The 26,156-nt window shown below is 41.9% G+C and overlaps 3 protein-coding genes across 7 annotated transcripts; all 3 read right to left on the reverse strand.

Moving 5' to 3' along the window:
* Positions 1–4,396: 4,396 nt before the first annotated feature.
* LOC124274530 (ankyrin repeat and death domain-containing protein 1B-like) lies at positions 4,397–4,888 on the reverse strand. Its single transcript, XM_046709893.1, has one exon. It carries the CDS (start codon positions 4,886–4,888, stop codon positions 4,397–4,399), a length of 492 nt encoding a protein of 163 aa, XP_046565849.1.
* Positions 4,889–5,036: 148 nt separating this feature from the next.
* LOC124274531 (putative ankyrin repeat protein RF_0381) lies at positions 5,037–6,005 on the reverse strand. The gene has a single exon (XM_046709894.1). It carries the CDS (start codon positions 6,003–6,005, stop codon positions 5,037–5,039), a length of 969 nt encoding a protein of 322 aa, XP_046565850.1.
* Positions 6,006–6,933: 928 nt separating this feature from the next.
* Positions 6,934–24,679, reverse strand: LOC124274532. Of its 5 annotated transcripts, none has more exons than XM_046709896.1 (11): positions 23,349–24,678; positions 14,899–14,949; positions 14,449–14,727; positions 13,248–13,368; positions 10,434–10,487; positions 10,188–10,201; positions 9,264–9,287; positions 8,728–8,781; positions 8,506–8,565; positions 7,885–8,229; positions 6,934–7,256 (listed from the first exon to the last, which is right to left on the reverse strand). In XM_046709896.1, the coding sequence occupies exons 2-11, from the start codon at positions 14,927–14,929 to the stop codon at positions 6,970–6,972; spliced, it is 1,269 nt and encodes a 422-aa protein (XP_046565852.1). In that variant the 5' UTR covers positions 14,930–14,949; positions 23,349–24,678; the 3' UTR covers positions 6,934–6,969. The 5 variants fall into 5 exon arrangements, with proteins under 5 accessions (XP_046565852.1, XP_046565851.1, XP_046565854.1 ...); XM_046709895.1 differs by having other exon boundaries at positions 9,264–9,296; XM_046709898.1 differs by lacking the exon at positions 8,506–8,565 and having other exon boundaries at positions 9,264–9,296; positions 23,349–24,679.
* Positions 24,680–26,156: the final 1,477 nt, after the last annotated feature.

Consider the following 26,156-nt stretch of genomic DNA (forward strand, 5'->3'; position numbering starts at 1 on the left):
TTTGATGATGTATCAGGTCATGTTACAAAGCCGATGTTAATTCTGACAACTGGAACTATGTGATTCTCACTGTTGTATTCATACGCGATGTATCATTATTTATGAACGTGTTTTTCATAAATATGACTTCCAGTGCAACTGTCAAATTGTATAAGGGTCTGAGTCATTGTTTTTAAACATCTTATGTGTCAGATAAACTCCAATTGCCTCCTAACTCTATAATCTTCCTCTTTGAACTGTCCATCATAATTCCTAGCCGATGTTGCTGGTTGTTATTACGTCCCCTCAGCAGGCAGCAATGACGTAGCAAGACGTAGAGAGATGAAATTCAGATCTTATGATATTGGAAGGCATTTAACGAATCAATTACACATAATTAATTGGTTGGTAAAAATAGTCATTTTCCTACCTGATTACCTCCTGAGATAATTCGCCTTCCTCTTTATTTCAGTGGTTTCATGTTGTGAAAGTAGACCCCTCAAAAGAAGAAGGACGTACCGGGACGTAATATCTCGTAATTTGATTGGTCTAGAACTTACATGTGACCATTTTCTCATACCTATAAGTACGGTGAGATCCATGTTGGGACATTCTGACTTATGCAGTCTACAGGTCAGTTTTAAACCAAGGGCAGATAATTCAGCCCAGAAGTCCCCCTTGTCCTTACATAATTATTTTAGCTGATGCTATAGATAGACCGCACTTTTCGAACACAGATACAAGTTACTATCTTAGTAACTATCAAGTTATTCAGATAACCCAGATAATTAAGTCATCACTATATCTATATAACAGTAAAGTAAAGTCCATACTTATGTTGCCCTAACACTGGTCCATGCACATAAACCTTAAGCTTGAGAGGGGTCTACTTATTACAAAGAGCATTGTGCTGAAGTACATTTATACCCATGAATAAAATGCTATTTATTCACTGAAAAGAAGTGTTCGACTCTTCCTGAAAACAACACTGACAAGGTTTATTAGAAGTTTGAGTCCCGGCCGCCACAATATGTAACGTACGTTCTTGGGAAGGCCTGACCTCAGTGAGGTGTCCGAATTCACCATTAGAACTGCAAACTCCAGTACAAACACTAAGCCATGTTTACACGCTGTTTATTAAATGATTCTGGAAGCAACATACACAAAAGAAGGCAATGAAACAGAAATAAAATATCAATACAACATACAATAAATATGTATTTCAACCCTCGTGAGAAACAGTTCTGATTCGATGAAACCATTTCAGGGTAGTATTATCGTCATCTGTGATGTAGCTGAGTATAACTATGTGTGAGTGAGTTACAGTTAAAGCCATATAAGCAGCATTTCAGTCATACCGTGACTAAAACAAGTTATAGATAAAGTTAAGTTATATACACAAATCTGTCGGCGAAGGACTATAGATGGCCATCAACTATCATTATTTGTACCAGGGGCCATGGGAGTCAAGTGAGTCTTTGTACCAGGGGCCATGGGAGTCAACTGAGTCTTTGTACCAGGGGCCATGGGAGTCAAGTGAGTCTTTGTACCAGGGGCCATGTCAACTGAGTCGTCACATGGAGTCAACTGAGTCTTTGTACCAGGGGCCATGGGAGTCAAGTGAGTCTTTGTACCAGGGGGGGCCATGGGAGTCAGTCAAGTGAGTCTTTGTACCAGGGGAGTCTTTGTACCAGGGGCCATGGGAGTCAACTGAGTCTCTTTGTACCAGGGGCCATGGGAGTCAGTCTGAGTCTTTGTACCAGGGGCCATGGGAGGAGTCACCAGCTATGGGACTCCAACTGAGTCTTTGTACCAGGGCCATGAGTCAACTGAGTCAACTGGAGCCATCTGGAGTCAAGAGTCTTGTATCAGGGGCCATAGGAGTCAAGTGAGTCTTTGTACCAGGGGCCATGGGAGTCAAGTGAGTCTTTGTACCAGGGGCCATTGGAGTCAAATGGGTTTTCTAATACTGTTTTCACTGAGTAAGGAAACAACATTCAGAAAGCAGCAAGTACTTAGAAATAACAGCAAATAGACGTCTCCGTGTGGACATTGTATACACACATATCTCCTGCATAGAAAGCCATACTAATCCTGCATACTTTTCATCAATGACTCTTATTCTTCAGCAACTAACAGCCAGTAACAACATGTTCATCAAACATAAAAACGTCAATTGTAAACCACTGGAAGAGGTGTGATCACATGCTAGACGCGGTAGATGTACAGTGAAATACAACCCTGCATACACATATTGCTCAATGGACGGCACACATGGTGTTTGTTGAGGTTTTCAGATGCGTTTTACACTGGGTATGAAAACACAATTCAGAAAGCACCAAATACCTGTCAGGAATAAAGCTATACTTGACCTGATCGTGATGATATACATACACAACATCTGCATAAACAGCAAAACTAATCCTAAATACCTTTCATCAATGACTCTTCCTCTTCAGCAACACAAGGACAGTAACAACATGTTAGTCAGTTTTGTCTAGAAAGTGAGATATATTTGATGGTGATTCCGAAATAAACCGTAATCTTTGTTATTGCTGTCTTCCAAAAGCATATATACTCACAGACAAAAGTTAGTGTGATCAACACATTTGTTTATAGAACTGAGGAACTTTTGATAACACACCTTAATATTCTGTATAATACACTTAATCCATAACCCCAAAATGGCCCTGTCGGTAGTGTATTTTTCGCATGCGTTTTTCGTGTTTTCAAGAAAAGGCATAAAACATGTGCCCTTTAAATAGTGTGGCTCTAAACCTCGAATCACTGTCGCTATTTAAACGTCGCCGGGTCCGAGAAACACAAATTTGGAAGACTCTGCATGCATTTCTCTATGCCACGGGTAACTGAAAATGAAAGATGGGGAGCCATTGGAATGCTTGAAACTAGGACACCCAAGCGCAACAGTGCACAGCAGTTTAACGGCCAAGCAATGAACACCATATGCCACTTGTGGAGACGTTGTCAACAAAACGCCGTCGTTGCAAACCGTCCCCGAAGTGGTCGTCCATCTGTAACCACGCCACGCAACGGTCGTTGTATTCGAACCATCCATCTGCCTCAAAGATTCCAACCAGCCACACTGACAACACGAAGAGTTCCTGGTGTCAACAGGATATCGCCAAGGACCATTCGTCTGTGTCTGGCTGCACACGGGATAAATGCTAGTCGTCCTACCAGACGACAATTTCGACATTACGTCACCAACGTCTACGACTGCAGTGGTGCAGACAGCATTTTCGGTGGAGAACACGTGAGTAGAGACGCGTTCTGTTCACTGGCGAGTCAAGATTCCTCTTGAACCGTACTGATGCTAAATCTTCAGATTTGTCCCCTATCGAACACGACTGGGAAGAAATGGAGAGGAAATCGAGATGTTGGCCAAATCCTCCAGTCACGCTTCAGGAACTCTGCCAGGTGCTTCCACAGATATGGAATACCATTCCACGAGATTATTTTGTGATGTTTGATTGGCTCTGTGAGGGAATGTGTCAGGCATGCATCAAAGCTGACGGCGAACATACACTTATTCACTGTGTGAATTTCATTTTGACCGTTCCCTCACTGTGACCACAGTAGCATGTGTGCTCCAGAAAAGTTTAATATGTTCCATTTGCAATCCTATTAGGGAATGACTTTCTTGCCATATTAAAAAAACCCGTCTTATCATAGAAATGAACAGTTGTTAATTCACAGATCTAACACCTAGTCAATCACAAAAACTTTTGCCTTTGTGTATATTAAGGGAACGCATTTGAGAGAATTGAGGGACAATGTCAATATGATATATCGAGATCTACTATTAAACAAAACAAAAATGTACAAAATTTCATGACATTCATCTGTTTGTTCCCTGTTGATATCATGAGTTTGCTCCTTTTCCTGTTTCCAGTAACTGCCAGGTCTCGGAGTTACTTTCTGTTTATTCAGCTGGTGCACGTAAGACTTGATTTCAACAGGTTTTTTCCATGGTGACAGCTTCTTGGGTCTGTTTCATTTGTCCCGAGTTTAAGCTCTATCCGGCTTGTACATATTCAGATGGTACACGTCAGACCTCGGTATTGACTTCATTATGTCATTCCATGGCTTGACATTCCTCTCTGAGTCTCCACCTGATGTAAGTGTTTCCATGATTTGTCTGCAGTCCACTTTAAGGGCAATGTTCAAGGCGTCATCCCCTGTACTGTCAACCAGTGTCAGATCAGCGCCTCTACTTCTAATGTAGTCAAACACTGCAACTTTACCATGTAACACGGATGTCATGATGCATGATAAGCCACCGTTGTCTTGAGTGTCTATATTGAACTTGTCTGAGATATGTTTCACAATGTCAAGGTGGCCATATCTACAAGCAAGATGTAGAATAGTGAGTCTGTCATTGTCCACCGGAGTGAGGTCAGCATCCCATCAGGAACTTCACCACACTCATATGGCCTCCAACAACAGCTCTCATCAGAGGCGTGCAACCATTCGTACCCCTTGTGTTGATGCCAAAGCTGTCAGTGACCTTCCTAACAATGGCTTTGTTCCCACCTTGACAAGCTGCATGAAGAACATTGTCATTCTGTGGAGTAGTCAAAAATGGAATACCCCCATTTGCTGCAATCAGATCATAAGCATCCATCTTTCCACTGAGAGCTGCCATCATTATTGGCGTCCACCCATCTTCTCCCAGACTGTTGATGTCAAACAGAGGCAGGAGATACTTTATGATGGACGTGTTTCCTCCCTGACAAGCAAGATGCAGTAAATTGTTCCTGGAGAGATCCAGCAGATCCATCTCAACACTTTGTGACACAAGGAGGCTGAACACATTCCTCTGTCCTGCCCAAGCTGCATGCATAACTGGTGTGCAGCCATTCCGTCCTTTAGCATTTATGTCCATCATCTTCAGAAGATCCCTTACAATGGCTGTGTCTCCGCCAAGACATGCAAAATGTAGAACGTTATCATTGTAGTCATCGATTAGATTCAGCTCAGCTTCCTTTGACACAAGGAGATGAAAAACATTAGTTTTGCCTGCCAAGGCTGCCCCATTACAGCTGTTCTTTGTTGAATCCCCGGTGATTGATATCACTCTGCTGTAGGAGGTGTTCTACTATTGAAGTGTTTCCACCACGACAAGCTAAGTGAAATATGGGCGCGTTGTAATCATCCTTCAGTGACATGTCAGCTCCCCAAGAGACAAAGTCAAACACGCTCTTCACTCCATTCAGGACTGTGTACATCACAGCTGTCCTGCCATCTTGTCCACGAGTGTTGATGTCACCTGGAAGCAGATGCTTTATGATGGACCTGTTTCTTCCCTGACAGGCGAGATGAAGCATGTTGTTACCGTGGTCGTCAGTAAGAGTTAGATCTGCTTGTTGTGACACAAGCACGTTGAACAGACGCCTGTTTCCTAACGAAGCTGCTATCATCGCTGGTGTCAAACCCTTCTTTTCCCTGGTATTGACGTCAAACATTTGAAGAACACACTGAACGATCGACGTCTCGCCTCCCTTACATGCTGAGTGTAGGACACTATCTCTGTAGTCATCGAACACTTTTACATTGGCGTTCTTTGAGACCAGAAAATCGAAAACATTTTTGTTTTTGACAGAAGGTGCCTCCATGATTGCTGTTCTCCCATTGTCTTCCAAACTGTTGACGTCAACATTTGGAAGTAGTTGTTCCACTATTGACTTATTTCCACCTAGACAAGCTAAATGAAACACGGAATTGTTGTGGTCACCCTTCAGCGATGTATCAGCTCCCTCTGAGACAAGCAAATCAAACACACTCTTCACTCTGTTGACAGCTGCGTACATCACAGGCGTCCTGCCATCCTGTCCACGGCTGTTGATGTCAAACAGTGGTAGCAGATGCTCTGTGATCGACATGTTTCCTCCCTGACATGCGAGGTGAAGCATGTTGTTGCCCTGGTCGTCTTTCAGAGTGAGGTCCACTTCTTTTGAAACAAGCAAGTTTAAAACATCTGACTTTCCAAATCGAGCTGCTACCATAACTTGTGACCAGCCATTCGTTCCCCTCGCATTGAGGTCAGCTGTTGTCAGCAGATGTTGAAGAATGTCTACATTCCCTCCCTCACATGCAAAATGTAAGACGGTGTTATTGAAGTCGTCAGTTTGTTTAAGATCAACTTTTTGGGACACAAGAAAATCAAAAACACGAATGTGCCCTGACTCTGCAGCTTTAGGTTCCCACCTACCCAAGTGGAATACAGAGTTGTTGTAGTCATCCTTCAAGGATACGTCAGCCCCCTAAGATACAAGGAGGTCAAACACGTCCTTCGCTCAACTGGCAGCTGCATACATAACTGGCGTCCATTCTTTACTCCCAGGACTGTAGATGTGATACGTTTTCAGTAGATGTTTCACAATGGTGACATGTCCACCATGACATGCCAGGTGAAGGAAATTGTTGTTTTTGTCGTCTTTCAGGTAAAGATTAGCCTTTGCTTTATCCAGCTGGTCAAATGCATGTTTTGATCCATTGACAGCTGCCTTCATTAGAGGTGTCCAACCGTGATTCCTTGAATATCAGCGTCAATCTTTGTCAGTAAAGTGTCGGGTATGTCATCAAGGAGGCAGGCTAAATGAAGAAGACTGTTGTTGTCATCGTCAGTCACTGACAGGTCAGAATTTTGTGATACGAGTAGGTTGAACATATACATCCTCCCTGACAATAGAGCACACATCATAGGCGTCATTCCGTTTTTCCCGTGACAATCTCTGTCTATTGATGGCAACAACGAATTAACATAGAGATCATTCTTGCCCGCGACAGTTGCATGCATAATCGGTGTCCATCCATTCACTCATCGACTGTTGATATGCCAAGTGTTACTTTTCTTCAGCTTTCGTTCAACATATTGGACAAGTGAAATACTTCCATATTGACAAGCCAAATGTAACAGGTTATTGTTCATGCTTTATGCTCCACTAGAAGTTTCAAACTGTCCATCTGTCAACCAGTAACTGCAAACATAACTGGCGTCCAGCCATTCACAGCACGTCTATTGATGTCACAGTGGGGGAGGAGTCGGTCTATGATGTCGTTATTCCCCATGAAACAGGCATAATGGAGAATACCGTGCTTTGTATCATGAGACTTGGTCCCATCATCTGGAAACATTTGATTCACTTTGTCTGCAACTTCCTTCATTTTCCAGATGGGATGCATGATGTAGTTACTGAACGTGCCATCAGCAACAGCTTCAGCCAGTCTGGCGGTGATGACGTCACTGTGAGCACCTGGGAAATAAATGACAGTCTGTTCTGCTGGAGCGGTGTCATGCTGCTGATCACGTACATGGTCCCAGATGAACTTTAAACTACAGTTATGGAGGAACAGCTCTGGGTTAGTATTCAATATGGCAGACATCCACATGTTTTGTATTAGAGGAATATTGGAACATGAGACAAGGGCCAGGACATCCTTCAGGTGTGAGTCTTGTATTTGGTTGTCGGATACAGTGTGGTGTTTTCTTGTATTCTGTTCACCTCCACATAGTGACTTCAGCAGGAACTTTACTGAGGGATCGTCCAGGTGATTTATTTTCTTATGCAGTTCCTGTTTTAGATGGAATTTAGGCATTTCAAAAAACGATTCTTTGTGTTTTTGAAAGGGGGCATATCTTGAGAAAAGCTTGCATGCCAGAGGAAAACCAACCCTTTCCTCGTATGCAATAAATATGTCTACGTTGACCTCAGTTTTACTGTCGTAATGATTTTTGTGTTTCAGCCATATGGCCTCCTTCTCTTCATCTGTCATCAATTTGGTCAAGTCTACTACTGAAGAGTTTTGGAACAATATAGGTTCTTTGAGTTTTGGCATTGCATGTTCAAGGTTGTTGGAATCTGTAGTGAATATGATATATACCTTCGGGCGATCTTTTCTCCTTTGTTCGGTTCCTGGTGTTTGCTGCAGGATGTCCGTCCATGGATGGCCCAACGCTCTGAAATACGTCATCGAATATGACACAGACGTCTTTGTCCTTACACAGACAATCAGACAACTGGAAAGTACCAACGTCCTCAACCAGTACCACTTCATACCCATGTCTCCTGAATTCAGCTCCTAACATCAGAGCCATGGATGTTTTACCTGCTCCTGGACCACCGCTTATTATCACGTGGCCAAGTGTTTCCAGTTTGTCTTTAACCTCCCGGTAACCCTCAGTTTCCACGAACAGGTCACTGATGTCCTTCTCCCTGGACGGCTGATCTGTTCAGGCAGAAATAATATCACACACTTAAATTAAGTTGGGAGACATAACTCAGTAAATTATACATTCGTGTATCCATTCATTGTAGAAACATCTCCTCTCAGAGAACCATCATTTATTTATCATAAAATCAATTGCTCAATTTGTGAATTGTCGCTTGATGGAATTACAGCGAAGTTATATGAAACCATTTTTTCCGTTACCTAAGTGGGAATGTTAAAGATGAACTGTCTCAAAAAACAAAGTTGTACTAAAGTCGCAGTTTATGTATGTACCTGTCGGCTGCTTGTCAAAGTCGGGAACAATCTTATGTGTATCCTCGTTTCCTGGTGACTCTGTCAAAATATACGTCACATTTGATTCACAGAAAAACGAAAGTTTGTTCTATAAATGGTAGGAATATTTTCAGGACTCTGTTATACTGCGAAGGAGATAAGAAAACATTATTGACACTTGAAACAACATATATGTCAACACCAACACGTCACTATACTCACCGCACGGGTCTGCTTCAGGATGCTCCGCTTCAGGATGCTTCTCAATCAAGGGAACTGAAACATGTTATGTGATGGTCAGAGCATGTCTATCAAACACATACACTACACAATAACAAACAATTTCTGGTGTCCCCCGCCGTGATATTGCAGGAATATTGCTAAAAGCGGCGTAAAACAAGACTCACTCACTCACTATTTCCTGCATATTCATCTTTTCTAAGACATGATCTATAAATAAAATAATCCAAAACTTATCGGATGAGAAACTATGATAATATAAAGGCACTAAGAATATAGCTGACTTAACACTATCTGAAACACTGCTGGCATCTCCCGATTAGTGATGTTCACACTCAGGGCATTATAACACTATACATTGTTCACAGATCAAGAATGAATCGATTTCACAGCATTGTATTGTGCAGCTAACCATAACTAAAATAGTATAGAATTATCATTTTACATTCATACGTTAACTCCAGCCTTCAACACTTCCACACATGGTCTGAAGTCGCATGTACACTCACTATACTGACCTGTATAGTGCGGCCTCAACGGAGCTGAAACAGCTGAAACATCAAACAATTGAGCAAAATGAACAACTCTCCATATTGCCTGACATTTGCATCGTCTTCAGTAGAGTTTCATGAAGCAAATGACGTTTGTGAAAACATCTCCCCATTTCCCTAATGATATCTCGGGAACTTATGTACTACAATAGTACAAGGCAGATCACTCTGGGTATCAGGAACACGCTGTCACCAGGGGTTAAGTCCGTAGTTTGTTACTCACGAGACCAAAGTGTTTGTTCACCGTTTTGGGCCATCTTGGAAACAAAATGTCTGGGGTTGTTTGTTCAAAGTATTCCTTTCTGAGTGTGTTCATCCACAAATATCCCATAGTTAATACACAATCAACTGTAGCATGGCATCTGTAGTACACGGTGATGGACAACTAACCATCACTTTCCACATTAGGAAATACTTTGAGTGGCAGCTAGGTGTCATCTGTAGGTCTAGTACATTGTGATGGACAGTTAACCATCACTATATGGATATTCTAGTATAAGCAGTGATGGTTACGCCCTTAAATTAGAGTTACCTCCCTTTGTCTATATGTACACAGTACTGACTGACTAAATTTGGTTTTACGCCGTTTTGAGCAATATTCCAGCAACATCACGGCGGGCTGTACACAGTAAAAGTGAAGAAAATACATGTGTATACACATACACGCACGCACACCCACCCCCACGCACGCACAGACACACACATACATACATGAACATACGAACATTTATTGCCAACACCCTCCCTACAATAACAATAACAACACGCACGCACGCACGCACGCGCGCACACACACACACACACACACACACACACACACACACACTTATTACCCTCAAACAATAACAACGCTAACACGCACGCACACACACACACATGAAATATACTTACCGGCCTTAGGGGTACTGCAAAGAAAAGAAAACATTTGAATTACTTTCTATTTCATATTTAGATGTATGTGGTTGCATCTGAAGCTTCAGATCAAGGTACTGTTCGCTAATTCAAGAATGTTGTATCTTTGTCGTGTCAATGTATGTACACATATTTAGATGTTGTTGACAAGGCATTTCTTTAATATGTTTGGCCCGAAATTCATTTACACTCAACGAATTCCACAATGATAGAAGTTATAGTTACCTGTATTCGTTATTGGGATATCTTCTTTTCGATTCAGCCCTTCTCCTCGATCTCCTGGAAATGAAGTAGAAGTAATTCTGATTGAAGTAAGTTCACGTGTTGAATGTATGTTTATGAGCATCTACACGGAGCCTCATACTTACATGAAGCAATGTACAGAAAATGTTGTTTTACTAAAGGTAACCTGTTCTCGACATTTTATGTATTCTGCACAATACCAAATACCATAAGTCGAACAATACCAAATACCGTTAGTCGAACAATACCAAATACCGTAAGTCGAACAACATGTCATTCATTTCTGATATTGTGAGTCAGTGAAGAATAGTCTACACCATCCATAAAACCCGGTAGTAGATATTGTACAGTCAATATATACAATCTGCAAATGTGGAAAAAGAATGAAATTTAAATTCAGTCTGATAACAAAACGCGAGAATAGCTCAGTTAGTTTACAAACTGATTGTTGTCTATTCAATGACGAATTCCCAGCTGTTTTATGCATGGTTTCATCATCCATTTACTGAAAACTGATAGGAGAAAAGGAAAACGAAGGTCTTTTCTTTTCAATATTTAGATAAGTGGCGTTTCATCCTGGCAAATTTAGACCACTATCAATTGTTTGCCCTTTGGAATTTAAAATAAGTTAGAGTAAATGTTCGCCAAAGGTCTGGGCAAATGTGGAGTGAATTTTGGATATGACCGAAGAACAAGGGTTTTGTAGACTGCCGAAGTGAATCACATTTGCACTTTGATTTACTCACGTTGATTGTGGCAAACATATTTATGGAGTAGACTATACACTTACAGTCTGAACACCACCACAGCAAGGATAATGATACAGACGATGACGATGAGGATAATGAGGAATATACACTTACAGTCTGAACACCACCACAGCAAGGATGATACAGACGATGAGGATAATGAGGAATATACACTTACAGTCTGAACACCACCACAGCAGGTGATACAGAGGATGATACAGACAAGGGACAGACGATGGATAATGAGGAATATACACTTACAGTCTGAACACCACCAATAGGGTGATACAGACGATGAGGATAATGAGGAATATACACTTACAGTCTGAACACCACCACAGCAAGGATGATACAGACGATGAGGATAATGAGGAATATACACTTACAGTCTGAACACCACCACAGCAAGGATGATACAGACGATGAGGATAATGAGGAATATACACTTACAGTCTGAACACCACCACAGCAAGGATGATACAGACGATGAGGATAATGAGGAATATACACTTACAGTCTGAACACCACCACAGCAAGGATGATACAGACGATGAGGATAATGAGGAATATACACTTACAGTCTGAACACCACCACAGCAAGGGTGATACAGACGATGAGGATAATGAGGAATATACACTTACAGTCTGAACACCACCACAGCAAGGATGATACAGACGATGAGGATAATGAGGAACATACACTTACAGTTTGAACACCATAAGCAAGGATGATACAGAGGATTAGGATAATGAGGAATATACGCTTACAGTCTGAACACCACCACAGCAGAGGTGATACAGACGATGAGGATAATGAGGAATATACACTTACAGTCTGAACACCACCACAGCTAGGGTGATACAGACGATGAGGATAATGAGGAATATACACTTACAGTCTGAACACCACCACAGCAAGGGTGATACAGACGATGAGGATAATGAGGAATATACACTTACAGTCTGAACACCACCACAGCAAGGATGATACCGACGATGAGGATAATGAGGAATATACACTTACAGTTTGAACACCACCACAGCTAGGATGATACAGACGATGAGGATAATGAGGAATATACACTTACAGTCTGAACACCACCACAGCAAGGATGATACCGACGATGAGGATAATGAGGAATATACACTTACAGTTTGAACACCACCACAGCAAGGGATGATACAGACGATGAGGATAATGAGGAATATACACTTACAGTCTGAACACCACCACAGCAAGGATGATACCGACGATGAGGATAATGAGGAATATACACTTACAGTCTGAACACCACCACAGCTAGGGTGATACAGACGATGAGGATAATGAGGAATATACACTTACAGTCTGAACACCACCACAGCAAGGATGATACAGACGATGAGGATAATGAGGAATATACACTTACAGTCTGAACACACCACAGCAAGGGTGATACAGACGATGAGGATAATGAGGAATATACACTTACAGTCTGAACACTACCACAGCAGGTATGATACAGACGATGAGGATAATGAGGAATATACACTTACAGTCTGAACATCACAACAGCAAGGGTGATACAGACGATGAAGATAATGAGGAATATACACTTACAGTTTGAAACCACCACAGCTAGGGTGATACAGACGATGCAGATAATGAGGAATATACACTTACAGTCTGAACACCACCACAGCAAGGATGATACAGACGATGAGGATAATGAGGAATATACACTTACAGTCTGAACACCACCACAGCAAGGATGATACAGACGATGAGGATAATGAGGAATATACACTTACAGTCTGAACACCACCACAGCAAGGATGATACAGAGAATGAGGATAATGAGGAATATACACTTACAGTCTGAACATCACCACAGCTAGGATGATACCGACGATGAGGATAATGAGGAATATACACTTACAGTCTGAACACCACCACAGCAAGGATGATACAGAGGATTAGGATAATGAGGAATATACGCTTACAGTCTGAACACCACCACAGCAGAGATGATACAGACGATCAGGATAATGAGGAAAATATACTTACAGTTTGAACACCATCACAGCAAGGGTGATACAGAGGATGAGGATAATGAGGAGCACTGGGACAAGGATCGCAGCAAGATTGTTGTCATCGGGGCCTGCCGTGCATGTGACTGCCAAAATACCTTTTGAAAAACAATAATAATAATAAACATCCACGATAAATAAACAACAGATTAATATGAGATATGGGCTTTCCATATGAGTGTCTATGTAACCATGAAATATGACAACTGTGAACATCCATTTTCGAATTTATCCTCAGCAACCCATGGCCCTAACAAGGAACATTGGGACAAGAATCTCATAAAGATTATCTGTTGTCGTGGTTGTGTGTACGAAAAATGCTTCTCAAAACGAAGAAAAACATAAACCTATTTAATTAAAGGTGTAACCATCACTAACCCGGTTTACAACCACATTTTGTAATGCAATTTTCTATGACATACAATTAGATACATAAAGGTTAAACATTGCCTTATAGAATGTCGAGGTTTGGAATCTTCACTGCACCTTACTTTAACACGTGTTTCAAAAATCGCTACCTGAGTGAGTGAGTGAGTGAGTGAGTGAGTGAGTGAGTGAGTGAGTGAGTGAGTGAGTGAGTGAGTGAGTGAGTGAGTGAGTGAGTGAGTGAGTGAGTGAGTGAGTGAGTGTCAGTGAGTGAGTGAAGATTTAAAGTCACATAGGCAATATTTCAGCCATATCGTAACTAAAACTAGTTCTAAATTCATAATAAATACATATGATATATAAAACCCTGTCAACAAAGGACAGTAAAATTGCTAGAGTATGACAAAATGGGTTAAAACTAGATAGCGGATATCTTTAAAAGTGAAAACCTATTTTTGGACAATACAATGTGAAAATGGGCTATTGATCGCCAACAACTGAAGGTAGATCACCATACAAGGGACTATGGGGACTTACAGTACATTTGCTTCCTGCATGGACCCTAGCTGCATTTACACCATCCCTTCAGCCGTCAGCGACGTGCCAATTATGCTGAGATTTAGCCATACATTAAAATGACAAAAATACTACGATTAAAATCCTGTTATACTTAAATATGCTTGAAATGTTTTGGGACTTACGTACCTACCTACCAAGAACTAATATATAAAATGCATATTTATGATTTTCTACTTATTGTCTTCGATGTTAAAGCAGTTAAGAAAGTTTAGGTCCTGCATGAACTACTGTACCTGAAGTCTCATTACAGAAATCTCCAATGTAGGTCTCTTTACAACCTAACGTACAATGTCCATTCCCGTGATTGCAGGTTTCGTTTAAACAGCCTCCGCTGCAGGATATGTTACACTGGTCGCCATGGTAACCACGAACACATCCCTCAGAACATTTCCCAGTGTACTTCTGACAGTGTCTGAGGTTTCTCCCTGGGTCAAGGTAACAGTTGGAGGGGCAGGTCCTGTCGCAGTTCTCGCCATATATTCCCCAGGAGCATTGCTCATGCACCGGTAAATCTGGAAGAGAATTGTTGTTACATATTAAAACTGACAAATAGTAATGAGGCAAGGTAACATCGATTTGCAAAATTTGAAGACAGTATGACCTCATGTGTGCTCTATGACCCTTAGTCTGAATTGGAGCTAAAACATCTTATCCTACGATATAGATATAACACAGGTACTCACTGATCACCAGCAGAACTGCAAGTAGCCACATTGCGGAAGTTGTTGCTTTACCTGTTGGAATACAAATATCGATAGTAACTACAAATAATAATAAAATGCTAAAGTTGCCGAGTTTAATTTTTTAAAATTTCGTGTGTAAAGACGAAAAGGCTTTTAGTGAACTTTCAAATATAGCAACAACTCAACCCTGAAACGTCATGTAAAACAATTGACAAACTAACAAACAAATGCAACAAACAACGGTTACAAGTTTACAAATCAGGAAAGGTTACTGCAAAGAGAATACATGGACATTGTTATTGGAACATGTATTGGCATTACAAAACTATGGGCAGAACTATGATGGTGGGACATGCTCATCGGGTATCGCCACTTATTTAAAGAAGTTGGAAGCTGACTATGGCAATGACAATGATTTTAGCAGATTAACTGACTGACTGACTGTGTGAGTTTAGTTTTACGCCGCTTTTAGCAATATTCCAGCAATATCACGGCGGGGGACACCATAAATGGGCTTCACACATTGTGCCCATGTGGGGCATCGAATCCGGGTCTTCGGCGTGACGAGCCAACGCTTTAACCACTAGGCTACCCCACCGCCCTATTTGTAGCAAATTAATAATAATAATGAAAGTCCACTTGTAACGCGCTGAACCCATGCACAGTACATTCTCTAAGCACACATGTCTGAGAGGAGGTGCGAGAAGTTACACAGAGAAGGAAAATCTGAACAAAAAGGTTTTGGGTTTCAAACGATGACAATGATTAGGATTTCTTCCTAAAACATTTTCAATACCTGATGTCAAAATACACACCACCTATATTCAATCATTATGTCTGATTTACATTCAGTATGATATCTGGGTTTCTAACCTCAAAGCCCGAGAAACCGTCACAGACGCAAGTGAAACCAAACATTCGTCCGTACGGAAACCAAGATGTTTTATTAGTAGTAAATGTTTCCTGAAAAACTTGAATGGCTTCGAAACATAGTGTGCTTTGTTTCCTGCTGACAAGGAACATGGAATCAACCCCAAACATCGCCAATCTGAAACTTAAACACAAACATAAGGTCATGTCGTTCATTTTAAAACTCTCCCCCAGTTCTGCTCTGGGTACATTTCATTTTGCATACAACGCTGTCTTAACATTTGTGAGAAACAATTGTGTTTTTCACTTTTTCAGAAAGAAAATAGCATGGAAATATTGGAGCTGTTGTCACTTGCTTGCATTGTTGGGACACACAAGGTAAATCCAGTTTGTAACATTACTATATACTGAATAACACTTCAATTACGTAATGCTATTGTTTACATCATATCATTATTATTGACATGTATATCATTATGTGCGTAAGAGAGTTTTGTTTTACGCCGCTTTTAGCAATATTCCGGTAATATAACGGCGAGGGACACCAGAAATGGGCTTCACACATTGTACCCATGTGAGAAATCGAACCGGGGTCTTCAGGGTGACGAGCGAAAGCTTTAACCACGAGGCTACCCTACTGCCCCTATCATAACTCAAACTAGTTTGAGACATACTTTCAGAAATCTGTTCCAGTTGCACCATGAAGAGACTGTTCAGACTGTAGTAACATCTCGGGACGGTGTCTCACACAAAGTGGCCATGGCTATTTCGGTCTGATGTGCAAATCTGTCTGCAGTAAGACGTGCAAGGGAAACATATACCAATCTTCAGCTACTGGCATTGGCGTGTGTTCCGAAGGATGTGCGTCTGGATACCAGGGCGGAAGGTGCCTCATACCATGTGACAGTCCAGGCGGTGGATGTACAGAATGTCCAGGTGGTTGTGATGGAGAGTACTGTTATCTGGACACTGTGTCCTGTGTGTCTGGCTGCAGTGATGGGCACTACGGATCTGACTCCAAGACGTGTTCTGACAGATGCAAAACATGCAACAGGACATCAGGGGCATGTTGGGAGTGCCATCCGCCATATTTCGGCCGGACTTGCGAGTATTCATGTGATCGATGTATAAAACCATGCAACTTTCGTTGTTTCCATGGATGCCTACCTGGGTTTTATGGCCCTTTCTGCAGTAAGAATTGCAGTGAAAACTGTCGAGTCAACCACACTTCTACGAACGAAACAGTTGCTATTTCCGAATGCCAAGAGAAGAGCGGAGAGTGTACCTATGGATGTAAAGATGGCTAGGTCGGTTTACAATGCTCCAATCAGTGTAAGTATGGAATTTCTAGGTATAAGTAATAATTAAACAGGTTTATGATTGATGATAGATTTATTTTTAGTTTTGATTGTCATGATTACGATAACAGAGAAAATGTCTCAGCATTATATACTACTCACACTTTGCTAAGGATCACAAAAAAATTAACAACTTTACTTACACGTACATTTATATTTTGAGCTTGTATTCATTTTAAACTGTAAAAATAATGATATGGTAACCCCTCTTTAGGCAAACAGTCCCTTTAATCTAACGTTATGCTGTTGATACATCAGTAACCATAAAAATGGTTTTCATGGCAGCAATCGACCATATTGCATATCATGGAACGAGTCACTGACAAGTACACAGCACCTGTCAATAGCAGGTATGGGATCCACAAGATGAAATGACATACTGAAACCTAGGATCTATGCTTACAATAAGCTTATATATTTTAAACCAAATTGGACCTCACATCATAGTTTTCTGTTGAATCCATGATTTGATCCTTAGCAAAGTGTGAATAGTAAATCTTGACCATGTGGCTTAACGTGATTTTTTTCTCTGTTCAGAAGAAAGTTAAGTCTGTCAGTAATTACTCATTATATATATCTATGTATGTTTAGATGGGGTTACACAAGCTGCTGATGCTGTTACAATAGCACTTTCAACAGGATCAGCACTTCTATTTCTGATGTTGATGGCAGTGTGCTACCGGTGTCGAAATGTCGTGAGATGTGACAGGTAAGATCCTAACAGAAGTAAACATTTGGCTCTATTGTCTTTTGCATGTCGTCCCTTACATGACCATGCCTGTGAAGATTTGGGTTAGAATTGGTCTTCAACCCATACTTATAGTAAAAGGCGACTAGCCGGATCCAGCGGTAAGGTTTGCTGACTTTATTGACACATGTCATCGGTTCCCAATTGCTTACATAAGTACTCATGCTGCTGATCACAGGATTGTCTTGTGGAGACTCGATTATTTATAGACCGTCGCCATATAGCTTGTAAATTGCTAAGTGCGGCGGAAAACAACAAACAAACAAAGAAACCCTTACAATACCTGTAGTTCGTAGAAATCAACTGGAAAACAGTATTGTTGAAACATATAGAAACATCTACCATCGATTTTTGGTCTTGTACGACTCTCCTTTTGGTTTACCGGGATGGTGTTCATTTAAGTTGCTTTGCTGTCACCTCTTGGTCAAACCTAGTAGTTTATCAAAGTGCATGAACATACACAACTGCCGCTATGCAGTTGCTATATGTAATTGTGTTTAGAGCTGATATAGAATGCTCGTTTATCAATGGTTATTTCACGATACTACACTGTACTAATTTTAAGTGTCAGTTGTTGTGGCTTGTCAGATAAGCATGTACCACACTTGGAAAAGATTACATTATACATAAGGGCTTTACCTGGACACATGTGCTATCATTTGTTAAACTCGCCCTGTGAATACTACAAAGTAGGAATGAAAATACAAAATAAATTAAGCTAGTGAACGTTACTGGAACATATCTTGGTATTGTGGACAATGACAGATTCAGTGTGTTAAATGAGATGACGTTAAAGTGAAAAATATGCTTTATAAATACGACATTTGTTACATTATGGGCGACAGGATAACGCAAAATGGTTGACAACTCAAATAATATAAATGAGTCCACTTCTTTTGTTACAAGGATGAATAAATATGTTCTCTTCCTGCGGCCTTCCCCTACCTGACAGTGTGGGGGAACACAAAGATGCCCCCGCTGTTGAGTACCATGGGTATTGTGAAATACTGGAGGACGACGACAACAGGAGTCACCAGCCTATCGTGAACCCAGAAGAAGGAAGTGATTCTCCAATGCCTGTTTTGGCAGATTGTTTCCCAGCAGCAGGACACGGAGGTGGAGGAAGAGGAGGGGGAGGGCCATCAAACATCCCACAAATGCGTGATGTCTGTGTGGATGACACAAGAACTGTCGTAAATTACATAACGCCAGTTGAGTGATACTGACAAACAGATAGTGCCTCTCGAGCCAAATATATACTAAACGTAACGTGTATTGTGTTTCTTTCTTCAGCGGCATGTTCAAGAGTGTTTATTAATCTCCCATTTGTTCAACGCAGCGGTTCACATGCACGATATTTGCACGAACTTTTCAGCAATTTGATGCATGATTCTCGCGCAATTCATCTCCATAAGGTTTGAAAGAGAGAGAGAGAGAGAGGAGGGAGGGAGAGAGAGGGAGGAGAGAGAGGGAGAGAGAGAGGGAGAGAGAGAAAGGGAGAGAGAGAGAAAGGGAGAGAGTGAGAGAAAGGGAGAGAGAGGGGGAGGGAGAGAGAGAGAAAGGGAGAGAGAGAGAAAGAGAGAGGGAGGGAGGGAGAGAGCGAGGAGAGAGAGGAAGAGAGAGAGAGGAAGAGAGAGAGAGAGAGAAAGAGAGAGAGAGAGAGAGCGAGAGAGGGAGAGAGAGAGCGAGATACATAACATATTGTGAGTGTTTTAACTGTGCCTAAACTTTTTGATGGGTAGTATATTTTGTTTTGGTTTGTGAATGGTATGGAGTGAGTGAGTGAGTGAGTGAGTGAGTTTAGTTTTACGCCGCACTCAGCAATATTCCAGCTCTATGGCGGCGATCTGTATATAATCGAGTCTGGACCAGAAAATTCAGTGATCAACAGTTTGAACATCGATCTGCGCAATTGGGAACCGATGACATGTGTCAACCAAGTCAGCAAGCCGGACCACCCGATCCCGTTAGTTGCCTCTTACGACAAGCATAGTCGCCTTTTGAGGCAAGCATGGGTTGCTGAAGACCTATTCTACCCCGGATCTTCACGGGTATGGAAACGTATAAGGGCCAAAACATGTTTTTATCATCTACGAAGAAAATACTGTCACAAAAGTAACAGCGAGGCCGCAACGACCCAGAACAAATATGTCAGGAGATGTGTGGATGATAACAGGCAAGCAGGAAGGGAATTCCCTCAACTGTAACTAGGATTCCCTGACAGTCCAGCTGTACCTCACACCGCCCTAGCCGCAGGAGAAGGCGGTTGTGGATGATAACAGGCAAGCAGGATGGGAATTCCCTCAACTGTAACTAGGATTCCATGACACTCCAGCTATACCTCACACCTCCCTAGCTTCAGGAGAAGGCGGTTGTTGATGATAACAGACAAGCAGGATGGGAATTCCCTCAACTGTAACTAGGATTCCCTGACAGTCCAGCTGTACCTCACACCTCCCTAGCTTCAGGAGAAGGCGGTTGTGGATGATAACAGGCAAGCAGGAAGGGAATTCCCTCAACTGTAACTAGGATTCCCTGACAGTCCAGCTGTACCTCACACCTCCCTAGCTTCAGGAGAAGGCGGTTGTGGATGATAACAGGCAAGCAGGAAGGGAATTCCCTCAACTAGGATTCCATCAAGCTGTATAGGGAATATATTCCATTTGTTGTCCAACAAGAAAGCGATCACAGTTGTGCAATCGTTGAAATACCTCTGTCCTTTCCATTTACAGTCCGTTTGAGTCAGAAATGGAACGATGAATTGCAAATTTTATCATTGTACAAAATTGCCACATAAATATAAATAGTACACATGTTTATCATTAACTAATACCCTACAGCTTTCTTATATTTGAAAATTTTCCGGACTCCACCAAAAAAGTTCTTTAAGAAACTATCATTAAAATTTTGACACAGTTCACTATATGTTACGAGGGAGGAGTGCAGAGAAAGGGACATCCAGGTGTTAGAGAAGCACTTGCACAAGTGCCCACCAAGTTATTGATTCATTAGCTTGTGCTGTACAGTCTCCATCCTTTCTCGCACTCCTGGCTCACCAATGACTCTCATTGCCAAATGGTCACAATGACCCGGTCCCCGATGAATAGAGCGTTCGGAGAACAACGTCGATCTTTACCTCATACCTCACTAGCTGAACCTCACACCTCCCCAGCTGTACATCACACGTCCCCAACTGTACCTTAAACCTCCCCAGCTGTACCTCATACCTCACTAGCTGTACCCAACACCTCCCCAGCTGTACCCAACACCTCCCCAGCTGTACCTTAAACCTCCCCAGCTGTACCTCACACCTTCCCAGCTGTACCTCACACCTCTCCAGCTGTACCTTAAACCTCCCCAGCTGTGCCTTAAACCTCTCCAGTTGTACCTCACACCTCCCTAGCTGTACCCAACACCTCCTCAGCTGTACCTTACACCTCTCCAGCTGTACCTCATACCTCACTAGCTGTACCTCACACCTCCCCAGCTGTACCCAACACCCCCAGCTGTACCTCACCCCTCCCAAGCTGTACCTCACCTCTCCCCAGCTGTACCTTAAGCCTCTCCAGCTGTAACTCAAACCTCGCTAGCTGTACCTCACCCCCCAGCTGTACCCCACCCCTCCCCAGCTGTACCTCCCCCCTCCCCAGCTGTACCTCACCCCTCCACAACTGTACCTTAAACCTCTCCAGCTGTAACTCACACCTCTCCAGCTGTACCTCACACGTCTCCAGCTTTACCACACACCTCCCCGGCTGTACCTCACACCTCCCAAGCTGTACATCATACCTCCCTAGTTGTACCACACACCTCCCCAGCTGTACCTCAAACCTCCCCAGCTGTACCTCAAACCTCCCCAGCTGTACCTTAAACCTCTTCAGCTGTACCTTACACCTTATCAAAATATCATTAAAATATGGACATAGTTGACTATTTGTTACGAGGGATGAGCGCAATGAGAAGAACAGCCGGGAGTGCAAGAAAAGCATTCGTATACTCATACCCTTCTCGTAGCCATTTAACTGAACTTGACTGTCTCTGAGCGCAAACGCACAGAGAGACAGACATTGTCTAGTCACCGAAGTATTTTCAAGGGCATGTAACTCTAGTTTACTTGGAAAACAAACATGGCATTCACGCAAAGGAAATTACTTCAAAGGGTATGTTTAACATGTTTAGATACTTTCCTACGCCATAATGTTAACATATCCTGCTTATAAAAAGTCAAGGAGGACTATGCAATAATTAAACATACTTGAAGTGTCTGGGAACAAATTATGCAAGCTGAAATGACAATTATTTCAATTACTTATTTTGACCCAATTTCTTCTCTACATTCTGGTTGTTTCCCGGACATGGCTACAAGAGCGGTACGAGTCTTCTTTCAGGTTACGGAAAGGGACGAGTAGTTACGGAAAGGGGCGAGGAAGGATGGAGACGGCACAGCACAGGGTAATGAATCAATAACTTTGTCGGCACTTGTGCATGTGCGTGTCGTATACCTGGCTCATCCTCTCTTTGCACTCCTCCCTCGTAACAAATAGTGAACTGTGTCAATACTTTAATGATAGTTTGTTAAACTTTTGTGTTTTTAGGACATAAATTCTGCACAAAAATCACCAAGTTGGTCTGATGTTTTAATTATGATCAGCGTATAATATATTTATTAGTTTTCGAGTTAGAATGCAATTCATTGGATCGCTTTTGAGCTAGGCCGACTGTAGTTTCCTCGAAGGTCGAGTTGAGATCAGAAAAAGGCATATAGTTTTAAAGTGCAATATTCCTCTCAAAAGTTCAACAGACGCATCTGCAATGGGTACATACATCTTGTTTGGTATATTGTAATAATTATTGTGTTATTTCTTGAAATGATTTTAAGCATATTGCTTTTTTTATTGTAGTGACATAGGTAGTTCTGCCACGTTCTGCCCGGACTTAGGTCATTCTGCCAGTAAAAGGAAATTCAATAATCAGTTTTGCTTACATAATTCTAAAAGTATTTAATGAAAGAACATTAAAGTAAAGCATGATGCATTTGATCCCACATCGCAAGACTTCCAAAGAAAACAGGGGCGGTGGGGTAGCCTAGTGGTTAAAGCGTTGGCTCGTCACGCCGAAGACCCAGGTTCGATTCCCCACATGGGCACAATGTGTTAAGCCAATTTCTGGTGTCCCCCCGCCGTGATATTGCTGGAATATTGCTAAAAGCGGCGTAAAACTAAACTCAGTCAGTCAGTCCAAAGAAAACAAGGCCCTTTTCCCAGTAATTTTCAAGATACCACTTTTTCGCCTCTCCTGAAAATCTACGAAAAGTGACTTAGGTCGTTTTGCTCCTTAACTTTTCCTATCATGTCGATTTGAGAGCGCCATACAATATTTCTAAATTTCATGTACGCATTGAAGATGACACTACAATCATGATTGGTGGCTCACACATTGCTACGACCAAACGAGAAATTGTAAATATTTATTACCTCGCGTCGATTCACATCTTCCCTCAAATGGAAGCAGTAGTCCTCATATCCAAGCAAAACGCCTTCAAAGAGAGAGGTACACAAGTTGCACCATTCAAAGGTGTAAACGTCTGTTAGACATCAACTGTGCTGTACTTTGTTACTGTACAGCGCCATGAGACAACGCCATATGGGATATTGGTAGTCACGCGCAATACCGTGATCACGTGCCCCAATCATATCTCGTCCTGTGTCACAAAGCCCTCAGCGTATACATTTGTCCAGGCGCTTAACAGCTGCGCAGAAGATCCACACGTCTGGAAAGTGTTTTGAAGAGTGATGAACATCATGTGCATCTATTCACTCAGCTGGGATACGATGACATGTGCAAGGACAGGTTGACCGCTGTAGTAAAGTGAATCCAAAACTTGATCAATCCAAAACTTGAGCTGTTTTAACAAGTATCTTCCACCATACTCAGCTATAAATAGATCTAACACCCCCCCCCCACCCCCACCCCCAAGCCCTCCGTTTTCACACTCCAACAAGCGGAAGTCTCTTTCTCCACATATCGTTATCAGATATTTCTGGAGTCTAACCGAGACGAGAGTATTTCCCGAGAATACAACGTGGGCGGGCTTATTACATGTAGGGGTGACAGTCTGTTAGGACATTCACAGATTGGCGTATTTATCAGATGTTACTCATACCTATAACAGAAACTAACTCAGCCATCTTGAATATTTATTAGGGAAATGTTTGAACATTACGTATCGATTGCCTTTCTGTTCTGTTCGTCAAATGCTAAGTGCCTTCTCCCCCTGTGTGATTATGTTACCGGTTTCAAGGAATTGGCAATGTGTCAAGTTGATCTGTGGGGGTCGTTCTGTTCAAGCTGCAGTGTCAGACTGTATATGACCTTGCAGTAAGAGCTGTTAATTTTGGCCCAGATAGCAGTCATGAACAGCGAATTGAATAACGTCCTGAATATGCCTAATTGTGTCCATTAACAGTTTGGTGAAAGTTTCATTCCTATAACTATGGAATCAAGGAAGGAACATTGTCGCGTTTCGCCCATTCAAAAAGAAACAAAAAATGTGAAAATCAACAGCGACAATCCAGGATCGAATACATAGTGCCCTGGACTTGAACTTGCCACACAATAATTGTGTCTCCATGAGTTACTGTATTTTGCATGTTGAGTATCAGTCCCTCTCCGTGGAGTGCTTTACACCTACACAAGGTGGACAATTCCAGAGTCACTGAATAGTGTGGTCGGTGGCTAAGTAGATTTCGGTGCGCTTGGGTAGCCTAGTGGTTGAAGTGTTCGCTCGTCACGCCGAAGACCCGGGTTTGATTCCCCATATGGGTACTACTCACTATTTGTGAAGCCCATCTCTAACGACCCCAGTGTTTGATATTGCTGGAATGTTGTTAAAGCGGCTTAAAACCATATTCACTCCCTCACTCACTGGATTGCATTACGTGGTTTCATGTGTCACGGTATCAACCTCTCGGGCTTCTGGTCAAGTATCAGTAAGTCACAGACAATCTGATATTGTTGGAGTGCTTCTGACTGCAGCGTAATGAAAGGACATGGTGAACAAATTCTTGGGTTTACTGATTATTATTACGATGCTCTCATTGAGTCAGGAAATATTTCTTGTATCTATCTCTAACAAACAAGGACGTGATTTAACCTCATATTTGTACTTTTAGTTTCCGTGCAGTTGTCCCATTTACATTATGTAGGCCATTAATCATCGACCTGACCATTCTTGTTCATGAAACCATGGTCACGGAAACAGCAAAACATGTTAAATTGAAATATTGACAAAATGCATAATTATCACATTTCTGCGTTCATCTTCAATACAGGAGGACTTCCATACCATCTGAAATAGAAAAAACAATCTGACAATCCAGAAATACCCCAGTACTCCTGTATACAAAGACAACTCAGTACACCTCCATACAGTGATATCCCAGTACACCTACATACAATGACAACCCTGTTCACCTACATGCAGCACAAACCTAGTACACCTACATTCTCTGACAACCTACTACACCTACATACAGAAACAACCCAGTACATAGGCATAGGTGATGGCCCAGTACACATACAAAAATTAAAAACCCAGTACAGCTACATACAGTGACAAACCAGTCACCTATATACAGTGACAACCCAGTACACCTACATACAGTCACAATCCATTACACCTGGTGACGGTGACAAACCAGTACACCTACATACAGCAACAACCCAGTACACCTGGTGACAGTGACAAACCAGTACATCTATATACAGTGACAAACCAATACACCTGGGGCAGTGAGGTAGCCTAGTGGTTAAAGCGTTCGCTCGTCACACCGAAGACCCGGGTTCGATTCCCCACATGGGTACAGTCTGTGAAACCCATTTCTGGTGTCTCCCGCCGTGATATTGCTGGAATATTACTAAAAGCGGCGAAAAAACCAAACTCACTCACTCATTTCTGGTGTGGCTGAACTGCCACTGAAATTATTAATCTGTATTATTTGTTTTCTATGTTTTGGTTTCACAGTGAAATCTTTTGAGCATAAATTTTGGGGTGAAGTTATAGTTGGAAATTGAACATTATAATGTTTTCAGGTGATGTAGTAAATCTGCCCTGTACCATCCGCCCTGAATCAGCTTACGTTGTTTTATAGGCAGTGTTAAATTACCCGTGAATGGAATTTATTTTAGACTACCTTTGTGGATGTCTTTACGGAATGTATACCGTTTACCTCGAGCTCCTTCTTAAACCAGTTTCGGTTCGTGAATTGAAAACGTCAAACAAA

This window comes from Haliotis rubra, unplaced genomic scaffold, assembly GCF_003918875.1.
Source record: "Haliotis rubra isolate DU_JTF1 unplaced genomic scaffold, ASM391887v1 Scf1912, whole genome shotgun sequence".
In the NCBI taxonomy this organism is placed as follows: Eukaryota; Metazoa; Mollusca; class Gastropoda; order Lepetellida; family Haliotidae; genus Haliotis; species Haliotis rubra.